At 36.3% G+C, this 24,015-nt stretch overlaps 1 protein-coding gene across 6 annotated transcripts in view; it reads left to right on the top strand.

The window, feature by feature from the left end:
• The window catches only part of LOC149086525 (nucleolar MIF4G domain-containing protein 1), a 321,899-nt gene that overhangs the window by 182,948 nt on the left and 114,936 nt on the right, over nucleotides 1–24,015 (top strand). For all 6 annotated transcript variants that reach the window (XM_089255992.1, XM_089255991.1, XM_089255996.1 and 3 more), the window contains one exon: nucleotides 13,732–13,859. In XM_089255992.1, the coding sequence (XP_089112118.1) occupies nucleotides 13,732–13,859 (128 nt within the window). The remainder of the gene's footprint in view (nucleotides 1–13,731; nucleotides 13,860–24,015) is intronic.

The raw sequence follows: 24,015 nt of genomic DNA, 5'->3' as shown, positions 1-24,015 counted from the left end.
GCACGAACTGTTATTTAATGTGTCATATGTTTTATATGATATATATGTGTATGTGGCCTCCTTTATTCATTACGGATGATGTGAAATAAAGTAGGTAGAAATGTAATCTCTGAAAGTTTTAATCAAAATTAAATATGCGCCTATTCATGCGAAAAATATGCGTTTGTAAAAAAAGTCCTTGAATTTTTTTCCATTGGAAGAGTACGAACCATGTTCAAGCATGTTCTCCACCAGACGAGCTCTATGCAGTCGGGCATTATCATCCTGGAAAACAAAGGAATCTCCAATGGCTCCAGCGTAAGGGATGACATGAGGTCGCAGTATCTCGTCTGCATACCTTCGGGCCGTCAAAGTGCCATTCCGAATGATATGCAGGTCCGTACGTCCGCCTATGCTGATTCCATCCCATACCATCCAACCAGCTCGTCTGTATTGTGACCTTTCACGAACGAATGCGGGGTTATTTCGAGTGCCCCTGTCCCTCCATACCAGAACACGTCGGGTGTCACACTCCAGACTGAATCGGGACTCGTCTGTAAACAGCAGTTGGCTCCAATCATGTTGCTCCCAATCTCGATGTTCAGCAGCCCATCTTCTTCGGGCCGCACGGTGGCGTGGGGTCAACGGAATGCAGACCATTGGCCTAAGTGCATAGAGCCCTCCCTCATGAAGCCGATTACGTACTGTTTGGCTGGACACTCTTCGCACTGTTGCCAAGACCAACCGTCTTTGCAGGTGTGTTTCGACGGGCTGTTAACCGTACATACCGGTCATCAGTTGCTGTAGTGGCGCGTGGCTGACCTTGCCCTGGTCGACGTCTAACATTTCCTGTTTCTTGGAATCGATTCCACAGCCTTGCAACAACACTTCTGGCGACTCCAAAAGCGTCCGCGACACTACGTTGTGTTTGCCCGGATTCCAGTCTGCCTATAACACGCCATGCCATGGATTCCGGTAAATCACATTGTTGAGACATCCTCAAGTCACCTTGTCTCAAAAAAAATACTGCGCAATTGAATTTCACAGTTACGGCAGTAAAACAGACGTTTCTGCAACATCCCGATTTCTGCCCTTATCTCCTTTTTCTGGTTTTTGACGTCATGAACTTCGATTTGCATATGAAGTTTTCTTCTTCAGTTTCCTGCTAGGCTTTAAATTATGGATGATTCATTTTATGTTACTTATCGGTATACATCTTTGCGTTTTTGTTAAAACCATGTGCTCCCCTAATTGTTTTGAGCAGTGTATTTACATTGGGGTTGGGTTTTTGAAGTCGAAAACTATTTTAAATCGTTAAAACTGTCAAAAACCTAAATGAATGCCTTTTGATAATGTTTTGAACACAATAGGTATATAACATGATGGCAAACTTACTTTTTTGCATATTTAAATGTTTTATTTTAAACATTAATTTATTACAATAATTAAAACAAAATATTAATTATAATTTGCAATTTTGAATTTTTTAACATAAGAATCTAGAACATATAGAATATAATTTTATGGTTTATTTATCTAAGCTTATCATTACTGGTGTTCAATTTGCTAAGCGGAATTGAGCTATTTATTTAAAATATGTATGATAGGGCATCAGGGTTAGGTTTCCGACCGCAGAAACTAACTCAAAATACTTACTGTCAATGATGTCAAATAGTTTTTGTTAACATGATAGATATGTTAAATAACAAAACACTTACTTTTATGTACATTAAAGGGTTGTATATTCAGAATTATAATTAATGAGGAAAAATATCTATTTTGATATTCTAAATTTTCATAATAAAAATATTAACATCTTAGCAGAAAGATTCGGGCAATTCAAAGAAACAGTGAGCAACTTCGTCTCCCTAGCTCCACTTTTTTGAAGACAACGGGCAAGAAAAAATTGCTGTTTTGGCTAAGGAATATGATGATGTCTTCGATAAAGATGAACTGGTGAAAGAATTTCTTTCATTTAGAAACCTCTGCAAAGATATATCAGACGACATAAAAGCATTGAATAACAGCACAATGCTAAAAGTCATGATTACACATGGAATGAATGCCATTTATCTAACTTCGCCAATCAACAGCTCTTCTGCAGGAGAGCGCCATCTAGAGTCGTCACAGTCTACAGCACTCTGTGCTTTTGTTGATTATTTAATATTTTATAATAAAAAATTGTTCAATAAAATGTAGGTAATGTATGTAGGAATGCGTGAGGAGTATTCTGGTGTTTGTTTGAAGGAAATCTGTCAACAAATTCAAAAGTTATTAACGTTCCAGTGTGAGGCTGTCACCATGGCAAAAATCTTAACGGTCTGCGTTGAAAGAAAGGGATTGGGAAGAGAAAAAAAAGACTATGGGTGAGTTTCTTCAAACTTTCAGCGAAAATGAATACACCTCTGGATTTCATTTAAACATTATTGAGAAATAACTGTTAACATAGTAACTGTGAATGTGCCCGTGTTCCCTTCCAAAGAAGAAAAACTTTTCGGCGACAACGAACATGGGCGACCTCTATGGTCGAAAATGTGAACAAAAGCTAAACTGCCAGTTCAATATTATACTGTAAATATAAATTGCTGTAATTAATAGAAGCCTAATGCTGCATGCTACTCTTGTTTTTGCCCCTGGTATTATTTGTCTGCAGTACAATATTTTCAAAAATTTGTATTTGTGGTTATATTTATTATTTGCCCTAGTTAAAGTACGAAATTTTTGCCACCGACATTACTATCCTGGAAACTATTGACTCTATTTCATTTGTACTTTTTGCAACAGTCTTTAATTAATTTTTATATTACTTTGATACACTAATAATTAATAATACTAATAATATACTAAAGATACACTAATAATATATAATTTTCTGTGGCATTTGCAGCTCAGTAATTTTTGTCAATTTTGCAAGTTACCAAATTAAATATAAAATTTTTTATATCGATTGTGAGGAAAAACAAAAAATTTTCGTACTGACTTAAATGTATATATAGCTAGATGGATTGCCATCCAATTTTATATTTCAGTAATTGGCAAAATTTGAAAAATTTCTGAAAAAAAAGTGTTCTTTGCATATATTTTTAAAACTTGTTTTTCATAATTGAATGTGGGTTAAATAATCACACAGAATTTGATGTTCATTGGACTTGGATTGTAATTACAACAAGGCATCATTAGTACAAATGGGGAGGAAGTCAAGATATTATCTTAGATCCTATCTGCAACAATAGGTAATACAAGACTCAATGGCAGAATATCTTGATAAAAGATCGACTGACTGTTCCAATAGTTCCCATATTGAAATGCTGTCATCTACATCGTCCATCTTTGAAACCAAGACAAGAAGGCTCTCTTAAATCAGAGAGCACGTGAGCAAAAGGACCCACTTGCTGATGGTCAAAATTTCAATGTTGACTCTACACTCTGAACTGAAGGTACAAGATGAAATTTCTGGGATGGAAGCTCAAACTGATAAAAAATGTTGATCACCTTTTGGACTCTCCAAGTTTTCTTGTATCAGATATATTCTCTGGTATTGTTGGACTTTCGAATGATCATGGGATGGGATTGCTGCGCCAATAGCAATTTCCTGCTACATACTGCACCATAATGTTGATTTTCCGAGAAAATTTGGCGCTTCTGCACCAATCGGGGTTCTCCGAAATTTCCCTCTTCAACTTTCGCTTTCGATGACGTCATTTGAATCATGCTGTGACGTCAACCTCGCCGTTGCTACTGTAACTTATAGAAAACCTTTGTGTATGTTCCGGTTTTTGTTGTAGAATTCATCAAGATAACCGGTTCTGCCAAGTTCTCCTTCATTTGGGTGTGAAAATAGTGCGTCCGTATTTCAGATTCCGAAAACTTGCATCGCCTCTGATTGATTAAAAAAATCTAATTTAGAGCTAAAAAAAGTTCACGTTTTTTAATCTATCGGAGACGACGCTGGTTTTCGGAATCTGAAATGTGGACGCACTATGTTTGCACCATAGAGCTGGAGGGAGTGTGAGTTCAACGGTCTTCGCCTTGGCAGTGCTGAGAGTGGCGTCCGCAACATCATTCGTCGGAAGATCACGTGACTCGGTGAAAACACGCACAATCCCCCGTTATTTTCGTATGGCATATACAAGAGTTCGAAACAATAAATGAAAGAAATAATTTCAGTATCGATGAGATAATTCCAAAATTAATGAAAGAAAATTTCTAGAATTAATGAAATAGATAATTACAGTTCCAAAATAAATAAAAGTGATAATTACAGCATTAATGAAAGATAATTCCGGAATTAATGAAAGATAATTCCGGAATTAATGAAAGATAATTCCGGAATTAATGAAAGATAATTTCAGCATGGATAAAAGTGATAATTCCAAAATTGATAAAAGATAATTCCAGAGTTAATAAAAGGTAATTCCAGGGTTAATAAAAGATAATTTCAACATTGATGAAAGTGATAATTCCAAAATCATAAAAGTGATAATTCCAAAATTGATAAAAGATAATTCCAGAGTTAATAAAAGGTAATTCCAGGGTTAATAAAAGATAATTTCAACATTGATGAAAGTGATAATTCCAAAATCATAAAAGTGATAATTCCAGCATTAATGAAAGATAATTCCAGAATTAATGAGAGATAATTCCAAAATTAATGAGAGAGAGAATTCAGCATTGATGAAAGAGGGAATTCTAGAATTAATGAAAGAAAAATTCTAGTTTTAATGAATGATAATTACAGCATTAAAATGAAAAATTTTTGGAATTAATGAAAGAAAAATTCTAATTTTAATGAAAGAAAAATTCTAGTTTTAATGAAAGAAAAATTCTAGTTTTAATGAAAGAGAATTTCAGTTCCAAAATAAATGAAAGTTATTAGCATTAATTGAAAATTATGTAATTAATGAAAGGTAATTCCAGCATTAATAAGAAATAATTTTAGCATTAGTGAAAGAAATAATAAAGGAAATAATTCCAGAATTTGACATGACTTTCGGCATATATACGCTCTAGCGAATGTTTTTATTTATTTACAATAACCCCAGAAGGCATGAAATGCACTTATACTGGAAGAAAAAAAAAATAATAGTCAGTACGGGAAGCACTTCGCATATGGAGCCAGGTCGAAATCCCCAATAGTGGAAGCAAATCTTGCGTAGGAGGCACATACAAGTTCTGATGGAAGACTGTTCCATATTCTTGCCACACGGCATCTATATCCTTGGAAAAAACAATCCCTTCTAGCCATTGGTATTCTTATTTGGAAGCGATGCCTACGTAGGTTAACTTGCCTGTCTATGATCTCAAAGAAAGGCTCTCTCGATGGTAGATAAACAATTTGGTGGACTAGTTTGTAGCACATCTTCAGATCTGCAGCGATTCTACGCCATTCCAGTGAGTGTAAACCCAGAAATTTAAGTCTCTGGCAATAAGATAGACCGCTCATGCCAATTATTCGTTTAGTAAACGACCTCTGTGGCTTTTCGAGGAGCTGTATGTCCTTGATTTTGTAAGGGCTCCATACTTGAGAACAGAACTCCAGAGTCGGGCGAACGTACACACAGAAAGCATATGACAACGTATGCGCATCACACTTACGGTATGCCGTACGTAACATATATGAAATTCTATTAGCTTTGCTGACTATGCCATGATAATGATCAGTGAAATCCAGAATGCGGCTCATTGCAATACCTAAATCCACGCATGTATCCAATTGCTGTAACGTTTCATTACCTAGTTGGTAATATTCAGGATCGGTGCGTCTACCTAAATGCATTGATCCACTTTTTGATGATGAAATAGGTAGCTTATACTGACAACTCCACTGGAAAAGTTGTTGGCATGCAATTCTTAAGCCCCTAGTGTTTTCCACTGGAGAGAATAACTTCACGTCATCAACGAATTGCAATAGAGAGATGGGTGACACAGCATGAGTAATATCGTAAGTGTACAAAGTAAATGAGATCGGGCCTAACACCGATCCCTGGACAACTCCGCTTGGCACCTGACATTCTCTAGACATCTCTTGGATAAATGGATTTCTCTGCAGTGTTCAGATATACATGTGAGTTATCAAAGGTTAGATACGTATTGGGATCTATATTTGATCTGAAAAACTTGGATGGAAGTGCAAAGTTCAAAATTTTGCTTGTGCTTGTCAAAGCCTTAATATGTCTTGCCCACATAGAAATGCAGACTGCGAGAGGGGCTTCAGCGTAAACAAACATTTCCTGCAACATAGATCAAATCTTTCGGTTGAAAATATCAATGGCATTAGGCAAATAAAATCTTATGTACAGCATTCTCGAAATTCTAAAGATATTGATGTCGATGCCAATCTTCTGTGAAAGCTGTTCACAGCTCGCTTCAGAAGTACCAAGACAGACTTCAGCACCAACAAACTTTTGATAAGAAAGTTCCACGACCAGATGAGAATCAAAGACTAAAAGCAGAAGAAAGGGAGTTGGAAATTCAGTTATCAAAAACTATGCCGAACACTGCAGAGAAAATGATAGAAGTGGGGATAAAGAGAAAAAACTTTGTAGACATTGAAAGTGGGCAAGTTTGTCTGAAAACACCGAAAGAAAAAAATGTGTAGTGTTCTTGAGAAATTGGAGGAAAACAGTCATTAGTCAACAAAATGTCATGAGGTTTTTTTTTTTTAATGTATGCTTATTTGTTTGATTTGTAAACTTTTACTTTTTCTTCTTATGCCCAGCTTGGATTATGACTTATAATTTTTACGTCCCTACAAGTGGATGCAAGTTTTATCAAACATATAAAACTGATTTTTGACGCCGGAACCCTATAACTGGTTAAAATGTTCAAAATTGAATAATCTGATTTTCGCGGTTCAAAAAATTTTCATTTTTGACAAAGGTAATGATTCTGTGCACTGCTCGGAATTCACAGATTGCTGCTCCGAAACACTAAATTTACTGCTCCGAAAAGAGTCAACAGCAATCCCATTCCTGAAATGGGAGCAAAGAAAAAAATAAAAATGATCCCATAGCCTCCATATCATATGAGTACTCTGAACAAGACTGGATGGAAATCATTGCCGCAGAGTGTTACAAGAATAATGTCTTGAACATCCAGGACATCTTCCAGGAGATCATACAAATCATAAGACATTCCACAGGCGAAGGCAAGACATTTAAATTTGGAATTCCAACACAAATGCGGAAAAAATGGAAAAATTGTTTGAAATTGTCAATTTATCTGTGTGGACTATTGGCTCCCGTAATGATTTAAAAGATGCTTCTACTCAGACTTAGGACAATGTTAAAAAGAAAAAAATACCTCGGATAAACTCAATAACTAGTGACTTGACTTTCGCAACTAAGAAAGAGAAGACACGATACACGTTTCAAGTCCAAGAATTTCTTCTCCTTTAACACAAAAAACCACTTCGTTAACCTCACATAATGAAAACGAAGATGATAGTGCATCTTCATATGTCACGGTAGACGAGTTTGATTGTAATACCTCTGCCTTCCAAAAAGTCACTTATAGGAGAAACAAAAAGAGAAAAAAAACAAATACGTACAGTATTGCTATACAGAAATAAAAAATCCAACTCAAAACAATTTGACACTACCGGTCCAATTGCAATAAAGAAATTTGAAAACAATATCCATGCCATATTAAAAATTGCATGGCAATGAACTGCTATACCATTCAGGAATTGGCTCAAAATAAGAAAATTTGTTCTCAACAATCACTTTTTTGAGACAAAATATAGATAATCCATGGCCGGAGAAGAATATTTCTGATCACCCACAATGTTGGTCCCATGATAGTAAGATTTTCAAGGAAAAGAATCCTGGACTCTTCTCACAACCTAAGAATTTCTCTACATACCATCAGAATGGATGGAACCCCGTGAATAGTCACCTGCCAAGTTTCAGGTGTGGATCTGGTAGTGTATTGTAGAATTGCCAACAAAATGCAAATTTGGCCAAGCAGCGAACAGGATGGAATTGCACTACAAATTTTTGCAATATGGACATAAACAGAACTCGACTAACTTTCAACATCGTAAATCGTGGTGACATTAATCGAGTCGTACATGATTTGGAAGAACAATTGACATACAGTAACATGCATGAATACATTATTAAAACAGACGTAAACAACTCGTACTGACTTGCACAGATCCACTAGCAGCGAAAATTATAAGTTCAGAGGTGACCAATAACTTCAAACTTAAATTTCACTTAAAAATAACCAGCGACATAAGATATAAATTTTAGAAGAAAAAAAGGGCACGCATCATCGAAATAAGTGTCCAACAATGCAATTTCACTGACTTCAAATTAATTTTAAATAACAATTTCAATCTAAAATTTAACATAAAATTCATCAACTGCAGACTAAAACTATGTATCAGCAAAGTCTCAAGGAGCCTATCAAACTTTTAAAGTATAACGCTGACCGTGCGCAGGACACAACCGAATCGTTCGTAACAATTGGGGGTAGCAAGTGGGGTATTAACAGGCTATTCAGTAATATCTATTATTGAACCATTATCAACCCCTAATTATCCTATGGATCGAGTATTTGGTTTGCAAACCCCACCTGCAGAATGAAACGCAAGATGCTGACCACTCAAAGGCAATACTTATTTTTTGTAACGGGCGCATATAATACTACGCCAACTAATGTGTTACAACTTTCCACTGGAAATTTACCTTTAGGATTTCAAATAGAAGTTATATCGAAAAGAAGCAGACTCCTCATATCAAGACACAATATCATAGGTAACGATTTCAGTCTATTAGCATCTGCATACGAAGAAAAAATAACCTCATGGCCTCATCATTCAGCCATAGATGTTCAAGATAATCAGCTCATCACTGAAGGAAAAGACATTCCAATTGCTATCAAAATATATACGGATGGCTCAAAAACCTCTAATGGAATTGCTTCTGCTTTTGCCGTCTTTCGCAACAATGTCATCATTCACGAATGTCATGAAGGCTCCAAGACTTCAACTCTGTTTTCCAGGCAGAATTGTATGCTATTCATCAGGCCATTCTCCATATACTGCATGAGAATGAACCTATTCAGAATATATCCAACAGTCTTTCTAGTATTCTCGAGCTTAGAAATAATTTTTCTCCCACCCAACTTGTACGACAAATCAGAGCAAATCTAATTGACAACCCCAACACTTTCATCTCATGGACCAGGGCCCATGTGGGTAATCGAGGGAATAAATTAGCAGACACATTTGCTAAAACAGCTACTTCATCAGAAAATGTGAACTCTGATGTATCTCCTCCCTGGTCTCATGCCAAACACAAGATACTTTGAGTAGCGAAAGAAACTTGGCAGTCTGGATGGATTGATGATGAACAATGGGGCAGAAAGGTCTTCCAAATCATAAATAAGACTAAAATCTTCAACCAGCCATGAATTAGAGAAAGGACAATCCTATATAGTGAGCATGGCCCTGTTCCATATTACCTAAGGAGATTTAAAATATCTAAAAATAAATTATGTGCTTGTAGGGAAATCGTTACATTTCCCCACTATATTTGGTTTTGCCCTAGCACTGCATCCTACCATCAGCCCCCAATTAATCTAAAAAATTTCCACGTTTGGAAACATCAAGTAATAAAAACTAAAAACTGGGCTGAAATGATTAAGCTTATCAACTTTCTAGAAGAAAATCTGTCATTACTGCACAACAAAAGTGAAGATGATCTCTTTGAATCTGATGAGAGTAGTGAAGACCTCCCTTTCTTCACCATGTTGACTAGATCAATGACCAGATCAGCATCGACACCCCAAATCTAATGACTACACTGAAATTGTAAAAATGTGTTCACTTTTTTTTTCTCTCTCTGACCATGACGTGCATTGTGCTTACAACAGATGTTTAATTTTTAAATTTTTTTGTGTTTCCCATGATGATTTAACTGATGTTTATTTTCTATTCTTCATACATATGTACTTGGACTGTGAAGTGCATTGTTCTTACGACAGATACTTAAGTTTTGAATACATTTTTTGTGTTTACCATATTAGCCTTTTTAGGTTTTCCATATTTGCACATTTCTGTTGTTCCCCATTTTTTTTTTCTCGGACTGTGACCTGCATTGTGCTTACCACAGATGTTATATAGCATATAAACTGAAGAGCTAAAAAAACTGATACAGGTATGCGTTTGCAAATAAAGAGATATGGAACCAATCAGAGTACGGCGCTGTGGTCGGCAACACCTATATAACACAACAAGTGTCTGGCATAGTTGTTAGATCGGTTACAGCTGCTACAATGGCAGGTTATCGAGATTTAAGTGAGTTTGAACGTGGTGTTATAGCCGGTGCACGAGAGATGGGACACAGCATCTCCGAGGTAGCAATGAAATTTGGATTTTCACGTACGACCATTTCACGAGTGTACCGTGAATATCGGGAATCCGGTAAAAAATTAAATCTACGACATCGCTGCGGCTGGAAAAAGATCATGCAAGAACGGGACCAACGACGACTGACGAGAATCATTAAACGTGACAGATGTGCAACCCTTCCGCAAATTGCTGCAAATTTCAATGCTGGGCCATCAACAAGTGTCAGCTTGCGAACCATTCAACGAAACATCATCGATATGGGCTTTCGGAGCCGAAGGCCCACTCGTGTACCCTTGATGACTGCACGACACAAAGCTTTACGTCTCGCCTGGGCCTGACAACACAGACATTGGACTGTTGAGGACTGGAAACATGTTGCCTGGTCTGACGAGTCTCGGTTCCAATTGCTTCGAGCTGATGGACGTAACACTCTTCTGACTTTAAACACTTCCGCTGGACACCTAAATCCCCAGACATGAACATTATTGAACATATCTGGGATGCCTTGCAACGTGCTGTTCAGAAGAGATCTCCACCCCCTCTTACTCCTACGGATTTATGGACAGCCCTGCAGGATTCATGGTGTCAATTACCTCCAGCACTACTTCAGACATTAGTCTAGTCCATGCCACGTCGTGTTGCGGCACTTCTGCGTGCTCGTGGGGGCCCTACACGATATTAGGCAGGTGAACCAGTTATTTTGGCTCTTCAGTGTATGACATATATAACTGATGTTTCCCCCACCCTCTTTATACATATGTACTTGGACTGTGACGGGCATTGTTTCCACAAGTGCTTAATTGTTACATTTTGGGGTTACTATATATATTACAAAGTATATTATCGTCATATACTTTGAAAAATTGTTCTCATGTTTGATCAGGTGGATTTGATGGGCTGGGGAAGGTGTTGTTACCTTTCCAACAGATGCCCTTTACATTAGAGGTTCCGTAAGGAATATTAACGTGGGTATCTGTCTGGTAGTTCAAGTTCAATCTCTTCTCAGAAAAATCATTCAGCAGGTTAAAAACGATAAAATCTTATTCAAGATCGACGATGAAAGAAGAAAGATTAGCGGGATTGACTTCGTTGTCAATAGAAATGAAATTAGCCAATGAGCTTGATATTGAAAAGTAATTGAGCACTTTTCAAAGATTAAAAAAAGGCTGAAAAATTTCTGATTACGAATTTTGCTCTTGAAAAATTTGCATCAAAACTCAGAGGAAGTGGATCATATATGTTTCAATCGAATTTTTTCATCTTCACTTATGAGTGCAAAATTGTTGCATAAACATCCCATGATAAAAACAATATTACATAGTTCTAGAAACCCATAAACATATTTTTTTTCCACTTTCATGACAAGTTCAATTTTTTTAGGATTTTTTGTTCTGCATATCTTGTAGTTTATACTAAACTATTATTTTCATTTTTATTTTCAGTTAAAAAAATTGTGTAAAAAATAAACACAAAAACATAATGTAAACAAATTAAGTTTTTATTGAAATTTTAATATGTTTCTTTTTGTATATTTAATTTTTTTTTAAATCGTGCCTAAATGAGAAACAGAATGAAGTGCCTTATTATATTTCGCTCCCCCAATTACCTGGCTACGCCACTGGTGTACATGCCCTCTTCACCTCGCTCCCTCACAGGAGACTTGTTTTTCCCTTTCCGTGGAGAAGGACAATCCCCCATCTTTGGTGTCTGAAGCCTTGCGAAGTAATCTATATACGTTTCATGGAATTATGCACTGTTCTCCAATTTTACCTGTTACTGCAGCGAGAATTTCAACAGGTTTATAAAAATCTTCATTATTTCCCACATTCAACGAAGCAATAATATTCGCAAGTGAGGCTTCAATTCTTTCTCTAGTGCATTTTGAGAAAGAATTTCATTTAGACTATTTTTGCTTTCTTAATTATTGGTTTTGATATGCAGTCAGAATGGAATTATTGGAATTTGGCAAACAGAATCCACTAAGCTCATGATTTTTCTATTAGCTATGTAAATATCAGCATAATGTAAAGGATTCAAATACAGATTTGGCTTATTTTAATTAAATAATTCTGATCAAATTTCTGTGATCAATACATCTTCCAGTTTCTCTTTTGTGTTAGCCTTATATGGTCACATTCTCAAGCTAAATTGTTCAATCCAGATATAACATTCATTTAGGGTTTTTCTGATATTCATGTTTTCGGTCTTGCTCCAGCCCTTATCATTATGATGTTGGTTGGTGGTTGATATGCTGTTCCTCTCAATGGATCACTGTTCCTCTCAATCCTTCTCTATAACTGAAGTATTGTTACTGTAATGATGACTTTTCTTGTTCAAAGAAATCTTTTGCCGATGTCTGCCCTGATGTTCTGGTAGTCATCCAAATTATTAGTAAGGTCATTGGTTTGCTTGAATCGGGACCACTCATATTGTTTTTCAGTACATTCCCAGTTTGTTTTCCAACAGATTCATTAAACGTATGACAACAATGAAAGACAACACTTATATTTTCCATTTATAACATTTATTCATATTTTAAGTTCAGGTTTTCTACTCAAACAACATTTTTAACTTGATTACCACAGAGTATTAATTTCTTAAAGTTTTGAGAAATAAAAGTTCAACAAAATGTCAAGCTCTCGCCGATGCAGTCTGTCGATATTCCCTCCTTCATATTCACCCTTCATATTCCCTCCATCACAGGAACCATAATTTCAGGTAACTTCCAAAGTGACTGTGAAATGGTTGAGGTATCTTCCAACACTCTTCGCATCGCCTTCTTATGACGAAAGTTTTTTTTGTAGATATTGTCTGACCTATTGCTCACTATCCTCTTGCTTTTGCCATAGTAGTGTCCCTAAGTTCTCCAAATAGTAAGCACTCATCAAGGCAAACTTAAACAGGAATTTATTAGTAAAAATTAGAATAAGAATGTACACTGAACAGTAACAATCCTACCTAATAGTTTTTCCACACCCCTCTCCCTTTTTTATTTTCGAGTGTCTTCCTTCAGTTCTCAGTTTTTGCTCTCATGAGGCTTTTTTCCTCTTCCTTGTCTCTTTAGCCTTATTGTTACATCTAGGCTTTAACTGGGAGACTCTTATACAGAACACTACAGCCTTCATGTTTTATTTGAAACCCAGTGAACCATTGATAAATGTATTGTGTAAGTGTGGTGTCTGGTGTGGTATGTACTGCCCCCCTCCCCACAACCTGGTAAAATTATGCATATCTTTTCAAATTACCCTGTTTTCATAAAATTAAGGAAATGAACTAGTTTCCATTTCATTATTTATATGTAAATTTACAAATTTAATTTTTTTCATTTAATTAAATTTATGTTTATACTATTTATGTAATAAATCTTTTTCAATAAAATTTTATTTTCCCAGCTCTCGAGTTCAGTTCATGTTGGAAACTCTGACTGCTGTGCATTATAACAATTTATGCAAAATCTCAAGCTCTAATAATTCTGTGCGAGAGCATCTAAAGAAAGTTTTAAGAAACTGCCTTCGACCTGGTATTGTTTATTTTTCATTAAATACAACTTTTTTTTTGTAATTATTTAGATATTTATCACTGAAATGTTTATTTTCCTGTTTCTTCTTTCAATTAAATAATTTTTTTTTTCTTTCCTTGATACAAAAATTTACTAAAAGTTGAATCCAGAATTTGATTGAGAAAACAGTAAAATAGATTACTGTATATCACTGCTGTTTAATGGTAAACTTTCTTAATACCAGCATGGTCGTTAATGCCCCTATTTTCTGGCATGCTGAGAAATTAAGGTAAATTTAAGATTCCAAAAAAAATTCTTGGTTATCTAGACAGAATTGGTTGAATTTTCTGATTTGAAACTAGCACGTTCAGGTATTTTAAGCTAAACTATCAAATTTACTTCTATTACCCATAAAATAAAGCAACCCTAGAAACATGGTATTGTAATACAAAGGGACCGAATATTTCTTTTATCTATTAACCAGCAGAAAAACATGCAAAATATAATTATCTTGTATTTAGTTTGTAATTAAATGGAAAAAAAATCATTTCTGGGCAGAACATGTTTGCTTGAAAAAATGTTTTTTTTTTACTCTGATCCACTTATTTACTACTTATATGTGACGGGAAAAGCCACTAATAATTGTATAGAAATAAAGAAAGGTAAAAAGAACTTACTTAGGTTATACAAGAAAGCCTTGAAATGATGAGGAGAGAGGAAAGAAAACAAAGAGCTTGTTTGAGTTTATTCTATAAGTGTTAGCACACAAATGTGCTAAATTATGTCCTAAAGTGGTTAAGCATCAAAAAGAATAAGAAACATAAATGAACTTTTTTGGAAACCTATGCAGAAAACGTATTTCTAAAAATGTACCTCATTTTAAAAACATTTTTATGATTATCTTTAAATCTCAATTCCAAAATCTTTAACAAAAACTGAAATAACTGAAACGTCTCACCATGACAGAGATTATTCTCTAATTAAAAGTTGTCATTATAGGAGGTGGTTACTGTGAATGAGCAGAGTATGTTTGTTAGGGAAAGAGAATACAGAAGCGAAATGCACATCTAATTGGACGAATGACATTCACTAGAGCAGTGTTTCTCAACCACCGGGCCATCAATCGTACCGGGCCACGAGAATATATTCATTACACTTTCATTTTTCAAAGTATTGTATTTTCACGAATAACTAATTGGTTTATTTCTTTATTATTTTACATATTATTTTAGTTTTTCAGTTTAAAAATCATACAAAGGAAGATGAAAAACCCTCCTAGAGTTCCAGATCAAAGGCTTCCAGCCACAATTGTAAATTATAAGAATTTGGAGGATTCCTCTTCCCCTTATCACACTGAAAATCCTTTGTTTTGTTGCAAGGCCCAAAGGAAAGGAAACATGTCTCTGGTCCTTCCCTCCCCCTCAAAACTAGTATTTTTAATTGTATTTGTTTTTCTTTTCTTATTTTTGAGTATCTGTCTTCATGAGACCGAAACAATACAGCAGGGGTGGAGAATGTTTTTCCATACTCTCCGTCCCTTTTCCCCAAAAATATCCTACTGCTTCAGGGCTCTCTCTGTTGACAACCAGATGACCCTGTCGTTTGCGTGTCCACGGTTTGCCCTTGACGGTACCACAGAAAATGTACTGAAGACAAACAATAATGCCATGAGAAAACTCGGTTTCCCACATTCCTTGGAGACGAAAAACATCTGTTCTACTCGCCAAGCTGCATAACTTCAAAGGGGAATAATTGTGAGTGATTAGGAAAATTTCCGGGCAATAGAAAACCACCATCGACCAGTGGACCCGTTTATTTATGGCCAGTGGTAAAAACCTCTTTACGATTTAGTATGTGTTCTCAGAAAAGAACGAAGTATTTTACATATGCATGGCAAATGTCAAAGACTAATCAGTGAAGCACCATCTGTATACAGAAAATAGTGTGTTTTTGAATCGGTCATCAAGGTGCACATAACTACTGATGATAACTCGAATATTGTTTTCTTTGTAAAAACGCAGTGAATTACGTTGCGAGAGTTTTCATTTTGATTTCTTTTCCAGTGTGATAGGTTCACAAATCTCGATTTTTGTTAAAAAATAGAGAAAAGTTTAAGTTTTAGAGTAGAAAAATCGCGATCACACAAAGTTTTGTAATTTATCAAGTTACACAATTTAACATAAGCATCTATCCTGAATATACCGAAAAGTGTTTCGCCCAAAAACTAACAATTTTCTGCTCTTCAGCTTACTTTTATGGTGAGTTACAATATAGACAATTCTTTTATATTACCTTCTTTACCTTCATTACCTTCTTTCTAGCTAAGATTAAATACAAAGTTTGATTGTAAGATATATTTTACACTAATTAAGTTATTAAAAAAGTGCTAATAAATAAGTCCTGCGTTGATGTCAGCACAAAAAAATTCCATTGCCCACTATGAATGAAAACTTCATATTTTTACACAAGCCCTTATGCAGGAGAATGAGTGGAGCGTTGTATTTTATACTGATTATTGGTGGCTCAGCCATCTCGTAAAATATATTGGGAGCGCTCAAACAGCCTCAGTACCCGGTGCTTAAGCAATGATGATGTTTACTGCAGTAGCTGATGAAACGCTTCGTTTATGTTTTGACTTCTGCACGTTATTAATACATTAATTAATACATTACCGAAAAAAATATGTTGCATCACTCAGCAACAAAATAATGAATTCAAATCATTAAATAGTGATCTATCATATTAATTAATCAATGAAAGAATGGTTTAATTAATTGATTAAATGAGTTTTTAATTAATTAGCTCACAATCAAAATGTAATTGGTTATTTATTAGTAACTTTTGAATGAGTAAGCTATTCCAGACCGGGCCGTAAACTCATAGCAATTTGATTCACCGGGCTGCGGTTCCAAAAATGTTGAGAACCACTGCACTAGAACAGTGGTTCTCAACCAGGGGCCATATGACCCCCTTGTGGTACTGGGATACTTCAAGGGGGCCACGGAAGAAAATGGAGAAAGGGGCCATGACAGGTGGTTTGGAGAGCTGAGAACAAAAATTAAGGTGTGAAGAAATAAAGATTTTATATAAGTGACTAACACTTACAGTGAGAAAGAGAATCCAACAAAACCACCCATAAAACCAGGGCCTTCTTTAGGGCATGGACCCCCAGGCCTCACCGCCTACATTTTTCAACAAGTTCAAGTCCCCGGCTAAATTTTTCAGACCCCCTCCCTGATATGAAATTAATTGTATGAAAAAAAAGAAAATGATGAAAACCGTATTAGGCCCCGGGCTGTAGCTCTGTCAGTCCCACTCTTGTGAGGGGCATCATGCCCATAAGTGACCCCACCTTATGATATTTTGTATAGTACAATTAATTTTGAAAATAAGTAGAAAATATGTAGGCTGTTTATTTCCAGCTAAAGTATAGGACTACCATAGCATCACTTTGCCCAAGGAGGGGGCCCCCCATGATATTGAGACGGTCCTGATAGAACTCGGACTAGTGGGGAGATTCCGACTGTTAGGGAGATAAATTCTAGGCTACTCTGGAGGCCAATTTTCTTTGCAAAATTTTCGTTCAGTGTAAATTCACTGAAAAAAATCATTTCAATATGTACAAAGTGTCTTGCTTCTAAATAAGAGTTGAAAACTCTGGGTAAGACAGGGGAGCCACGAGAAAAAAATATGGTTCAAAGGGGGCCACGGGCAAAAAAAAAGGTTAAGAAACACTGCACTAGAGCACGGTGGTTCTCAACTTCTTTTTGCCCGTGTTCCTCTTTCAACCATTTTTCATTCCTTTGTCCCACCCCCCCCCCCCTTGTGACCATGATTAATTTTCTACTACCACTACCCCTCTGTTTTCCCGTTAGAAGATAGTTAATCAAACAGATGCCGCTGTACTCTCATTTTCCTAGGACCGAGGGTATTCAAAAAATCTGGGTCCCTTTTAAGTGAAAGTGAGTCCCTCTCAAAATAAATTGTCTTGGGGGAAAAAAAGTATGGTCCCCCCCCCCCCAATAATTCATTGGTATTTCTATGAAATTTTGTATCATTGAGCATTCAAGATGCTTTCCGATTCAGTCAGGCCTCTCTTCATTTGATGCATCCTAGCTGCAGGTGTCCAGTGTGTCTTTCTAGTCAGCATAGTAAAACTTGAAAAAATTTACACCTTTGCAATTTTACACTTATATATGGAATTTAATATGATTATACAAATTTATGTATGAGAGAACTCTCAAGAACTTTAAGTTTAACACGTGAACAAGTTAAAAGTTTTATTTAAGAATTTAGAACTAGGTGATAGGCGACACTCATACCTATTGCGATCCATGCACGACCTAGCCCGCAAATCAATCTGTGTCTATGTATAAAAATCCTTATTTTTTCATAGACTCGCTGTATCAGTGCAACGAATCCTGTCAGTTTGTCATGTTGTAGGTGATCACAATCTAGCTAAATTAGTGGGAAAATATTGTATTCTTGAAGTTACCAAAAACAATTGAAATGCAAGTTTGATTTCTTCAATCAGTGAAAAAGATTGATTGTCAAAATTACAAGATTAACGGAAAATATTGATTATCTTGATAATCGTGGTTACAAGCAGAAAAATTCTCTCTTTGTTTCGAAATCCAAAAACAAATTCAGATTTTGTTAAAGCTTCCGAAAAACACTGTTAGTATCATGTGAAAATTGGCACGAAAGCACATAGATGTGTACAACTGTGTAATTTTTCAGAACAATAGCTCGTCATCTGTTTCAGCGACAACTGATGACTGCTTCCAAGGTCGCTTGTTCATACACTAACAAATGACAGGATTGAGATACTTGATTGACACGGGAGCAGAAATTTTCTTTTTGCTTAAAAATAAAGCAAAATTACAAAGAATTAAGCAATGTAATGTTGAATCAATTTTTGCTATTAATGGCTCTAAAATTGAAACATATGGCAAGGTTGTGGCATTGACCTTGGTTTTTGTAAGAAATTTTATTGGAATTTCACTGTAGTGGACGGATGTCACACATCCCATAATTGGTGCTGATTTTCTCACAAAATTTGGATTATTATTCGATTTAAAGAATTGCTGGTTAATCGACTCTCGAACATTTTCCAGTATAAAGAGATGCGAAATTTCCAGTCCTTCGATAGAAGTGACTGAGCACACTTGTTATCACAATCTATTGTCAGAATTTCCAAAAATTCTTACCAACATGTTCAATGTCAGTTCTGTTCCTTATGAAATTGTGCATCATATAGAAGCAACTTGTGTCCCAGTTTATGTTAAAGCTAGACATTTGCCCCCTGAAAAATTAAAAATTGCAAAATAAAAATTTGATTATATGGTAAAAATTTGGTTGTGCAAACCGTCTAAGAGCCCATGGGCCAGTTACATATGGTACCTAAATCTGGTGACACTTGGTGAATCTGTGAAGATTATCGGTTAGGGTAGAACGAAATCTTTTTTTTTTCGAAATTGTCATCGTAATAGAATTTAAAATATGCCTTTATGTGAAGAAATGTCATTCCTAATTTTTTTCCCCAAAATTCAAACTTCTTGAGGTTCCTCATCGCCCCTGAAGTTTCACGCACGTGTGGAATTCTGTAATATGGCACCACGAAGGTGGCTTTCCTATTTCCCTGAAGTCGTGATTCGTTCAGTGACCCCCGATGTTTTCCCCTTGTTTTCAGTATTCATCTGCAATCTTACCCTTTAACTGAGAGGGTGTATAGCAGTCAAAATGATGACCAGAAGCTTTTATTGTTGTGACATTGTAGGAAATCCCCCAAAGAGCGCGATTTTCGGGTCTCGCCCACCTATGGCGATGTTAAGCTTTGTTATTTGCTGACTTAACGCAGTATGAAGGAACAACAATCAAGAAAAAATCCAGCTATTGCAGACATTCTTGAAATTATCGTACCAAAAATAGAAAATATTTGGAAAACTGCTTCAATTCCTACGGTTTCTCACAGACGGATATGTAAAATTTTTGAAGATTTTTACCGTAAATACAAGAATCTTCAGAAAAATATGAAAAAAAGGAAAGATTCTCGAACTTTCAAGTTGAACGTGAAATCCTTTCAGTGCGAAGCACAGACATTTTTCGCCATTGCAAATGTCAGGGTTCGCACATCCTTACAAACTCCTTAAAAACTCCTAACTTTTCATTTCCCTCTGGAAGGGCCCTTATAACTCCTTACTTTTTGCAGCCACGCCTGAAAAAGTCCTTTTTTTTTTTCTGTGAAGGGATGATCTTTCTTAGAATAGGTATTCCCCATGGTGATGAATAGCATTGCCTAGAAAAATAAGAGGAAGCTTTCCCCGAATATAAAGAGGAAGAAAAGAGAAAAAAAACGCCCTCTCCCTTTGTAATAGGAAATGTGAAAGCAGGGGATGGGATTGGAACATCCAATGGTTGTGCATACCTTCAAACCGTTACGATTTTGTTGTATTTAGTAAATTAATACGATTATATGCTTTTGCTTCTAAAAATATGATTTTTTTACCAAATCGCTAGTTTTGATGTGTTTTCTTGCCTATGTCGCAAACTGGTCAGCGTTGGAAATCGATGGTCCGTAGAAAGACATCACTCCACTGAACCAGTAGCCGAAAATTCCCCCATGCCCAGTGGTGAGAAATTTTTTTTCAAGTTTTTACTTATGCGGCAAAACAATGTCTCGAACCTTCTATATTACGCAGTATACCGAGTGCAGACCTCGCAGCCTTCTTATTTTTCCTACTATTTTCCTACTTTTGCCGCCACAGATCGCTTAAATGGTCTGGAATTGTGCCACAAGTCACTTAAGCGATCTGTAAATGTGTCACTTGGTTCATTGTTACAAAAATAGATTTAGGGACAGGCCACATCATAACGGCAGGGCCACATTTGGTCCGCACAGGCCGAATGTTTACCGTGGGTCAAGGGTTACCAAGGGCTTAGAGAGCTAGGGTCGCAATGAATTTGTTGAGCAATTTTGGGTTCTTATCCTTCAAATAGCATTGAAATTAACAAAAATTTATTGTAATAACATATAAAGATATTTTGTTTAGAAATTGTAAAAATTATTTTTACAATTCTTTTAAAAAATATTTCGTGGATTAAAAAAAATAAATTTTTGATCATCTGGGGGGAAGCCCCCCAATTCAGATTCCACCAATAAGCGTTAGGAGGAAGGGGGCAGAGCGCTGACGGGGGGAGGGGGAGAGTTTTGCTGACTTTTTCTGACAAGAGGGGCGAGTCAAAAATTGCTGAAAATTTGCTGACGTAATACTTGAACAGCCCCTTATTTTAAAGCATACATGTGCTCAACACATGGCCTAAATGTGGCCTGCCTCAAGTGGCTCATGGCAAATTCTTACTTCAATTGAGCGGCCCGCGGCACATTCCCAGATTGTTTGAGTGAGTGATTTCCGGGGGGGGGGGGGGAGGTTTCTTTCTTTCGAACCAAGCACAACTCAGGTCTATTACCTGAAGTGTGTGTGTGTGCCTAGAGTTGCTGTAAATATAAATAATTTTGTAAGAAAAATCTTTGTCGGCTGTGGTTTTTATTTTGAATAATTGGGGGGGGGGGGGGGAGAATGAATATCACTTTTAGAATTTTTATAATTTATGTGATGCTGTTATGAGTTATATTTTTGACTAATACTTGAAGGTTTTAGAAAACTTTGGTGATGACAGAAAGCATGTATGTGGATTGATTTTTTATGAATTCTTATGATGCTGGGTAACAAATCAAAACTTGTAATTTTTGAACCACTTCTACATCTATATTTTTGAGAAGAGGGAAAGTTTGTTAGCAAATTAAAAATAAATTTGCATATGTGCCCCACCCCTTTTTTTGCTGTAAAACTTGTAAGTTATGAAGTTTGCCATGACTCCTTAAAAACTGCTTGAAACTCCTTAAAAAGTCCTTAAAAACTCCTTACTTTTCATTTTGAAAATTTTCTATGAACCCTGAATGTGATTTTGAAGACTTTGAGTGTAATAAGTTGAGAAAGATCCCAAATTTATAGAGCGAGATTTCTTGCAAGATCAAAGAAGTACACGCAAGATGGCGATTGGTCGAGTAGATGTCCTAAGAACGAAGAAATTGAAAAACAATGAACAAAGGAAAATGAAAATGGTATCCCATTTGAAGTCAACGCAAGAAGAAACGGCGGAAACTAGTTCATCAACCACTGAAAACTCATCTATATCCAACGATTCTGAGGAAAGCGATCCATGTGAGCCAAAACAGTTTACCGTTTAAGTTGGCATTTCTATCTACCAGTACTGAAGCTGCTGGAGGTTATACCTTTCAGAGTTCTTTAATTTCTTCCTCCGTATATTATGTGACGAACATTGATTACATGTGAATTTATATGTGCAATCTATATGTAATATTTTTATTTATTATTCTGAAGATATTTAATAAAATTTCCAGACACACCCATCCTCCAGGAACGCTTTGATATCTCATTGAGATGGGAAGCGGGGTGTGTTTGGTTTTCAAAGGACAAATGTACTGAAGCTGGTCCATCAATCGGTGCTGAAGCAAGTACTTCATTTGCTTTTGAAGTTCTACCATCATCCTCTCAGATAAGAACTAAATTACCAAATGTTCCTCTTGCTTGTGATAGAACTGGTGTGTCTGATCGATCAGCTGCAATTATTGCGAATGCTGTGATGGAAGATGTTGGGTTACTGACGAAAGAGAAGCCAAATATGACAATAGACCAATAATTTCGATATGAAAATTAGAAATGAAGAATTATAAGAAGCAGAAATTCGTACATTCCATGTTCCGAAAATGAACTTTTCTGCTAAGCAGTATTCGGAAGTAATTTCATGGGATCAAGTGCAATTGACTGAACCACCTATTATAAAAAATCAGGAAATGGACCCACAAAAATTATCTGAACCTGCTTTTCCATCTATACCGAATTTTCCGTGTCTCACACAAGCAAGTGAGCGGTGCGTGCGACTCGTAACTGAAGCATTAATTGCTTTATCAACAACCGAGAGTCGTGAAAGCTTCATTCAAGCCAGAATAAAATCAAGGAGTACTCTTCCATCGTTTGAAAAAAAAGCTTACTATTTTGCAAAAACGTGAAATGTAATAACAGTGTGATAACAGAGAAAGCAATAGAGACATTCTCCTGACACCTATATCATCAAACTATGTTTTTTTTTTTTTAATTTGGAACATGGTTATAGTTTTGTCCCCCCCCCCCAAAAAAAAAAGGTTTATTTTCATCTCCCTCTACCAATCACTATATTCGGAGTGCTTGAAAAATTCTCCTTTCAACTGCTATGACAGCTGCAAATAAGCAAATATGCTTGTCAGGTATAACATATATGGAAATCTTAACTTGTTTTGAGTATTTTTCTCTGGGTTTATATATACACTGCTGGCCACCCAAATTGCAACACCAAGAAAGACAAGAGATATCGCAACAATATTTATTTTGTAGATAACATGTTGACCAAGCATCAAATGATTAAATTTATAGACTTCTGTGAAGTGTGGTTCCTGCCAAAATCAGTAGCCAGAGTAGCCGCCATTGTTGGAGATCACCGCTGTCACACACCTCAGCATTGATTCAAAGAGATTTTGGATGTGTTCTTGGGGTACAGCAGACCAAGCAACTTCCACGCGTTGCCAAAGTTGATCTGGTGTGGCAGCTGGGGATGTAATCTGGGTCAATCGTTGAGCAACCATGGACGTCCGTACGACAAACACGTCGGTCCGTCGTACCCTCCTGCATCCAACGATCACATATCCGCATTACAGTTGTTTGGTTTCGTCCAACACGACTACCGATTTCCCTGAAAGATAATCCACAATCTCGGTAGGCCACTATTCTTCCTCTGTCGAACTCGGATACTTGATCAAAAGGTGATCGCTGTTTTCTACGAGGCATAATTGATCATTTTTTTGAAAAAACCACGAGAAAAACACAATTGCCGTACTTCAAATCGTCGAAATCTCCAAGCCTTAAATAGCGCTTTGAAGTGGCGCCACAGGCGCGCGTGATGTGCGTCTGTGCTGAAATTCTAATCATTTGCATATCTCACCTCCGCTAATGCATGTTGTAAATTTCATATTATTTGCATGCTTCCTTCAGGGTGTTGCATTTACGATGGCCAGCAGTGTATATTCAGTTTTGCCTCATATACTGAATAACTTAACAAT

This window comes from Pholcus phalangioides, unplaced genomic scaffold (assembly GCF_987345545.1).
Source record: "Pholcus phalangioides strain wild (caught in Gottingen) unplaced genomic scaffold, Ppha-v1.0 ptg000004l_1, whole genome shotgun sequence".
NCBI classification, from domain to species: Eukaryota; Metazoa; Arthropoda; class Arachnida; order Araneae; family Pholcidae; genus Pholcus; species Pholcus phalangioides.
Note: the sequence above shows the minus strand (reverse complement) of the source record. Positions and strands in the feature narration are given on the sequence as shown.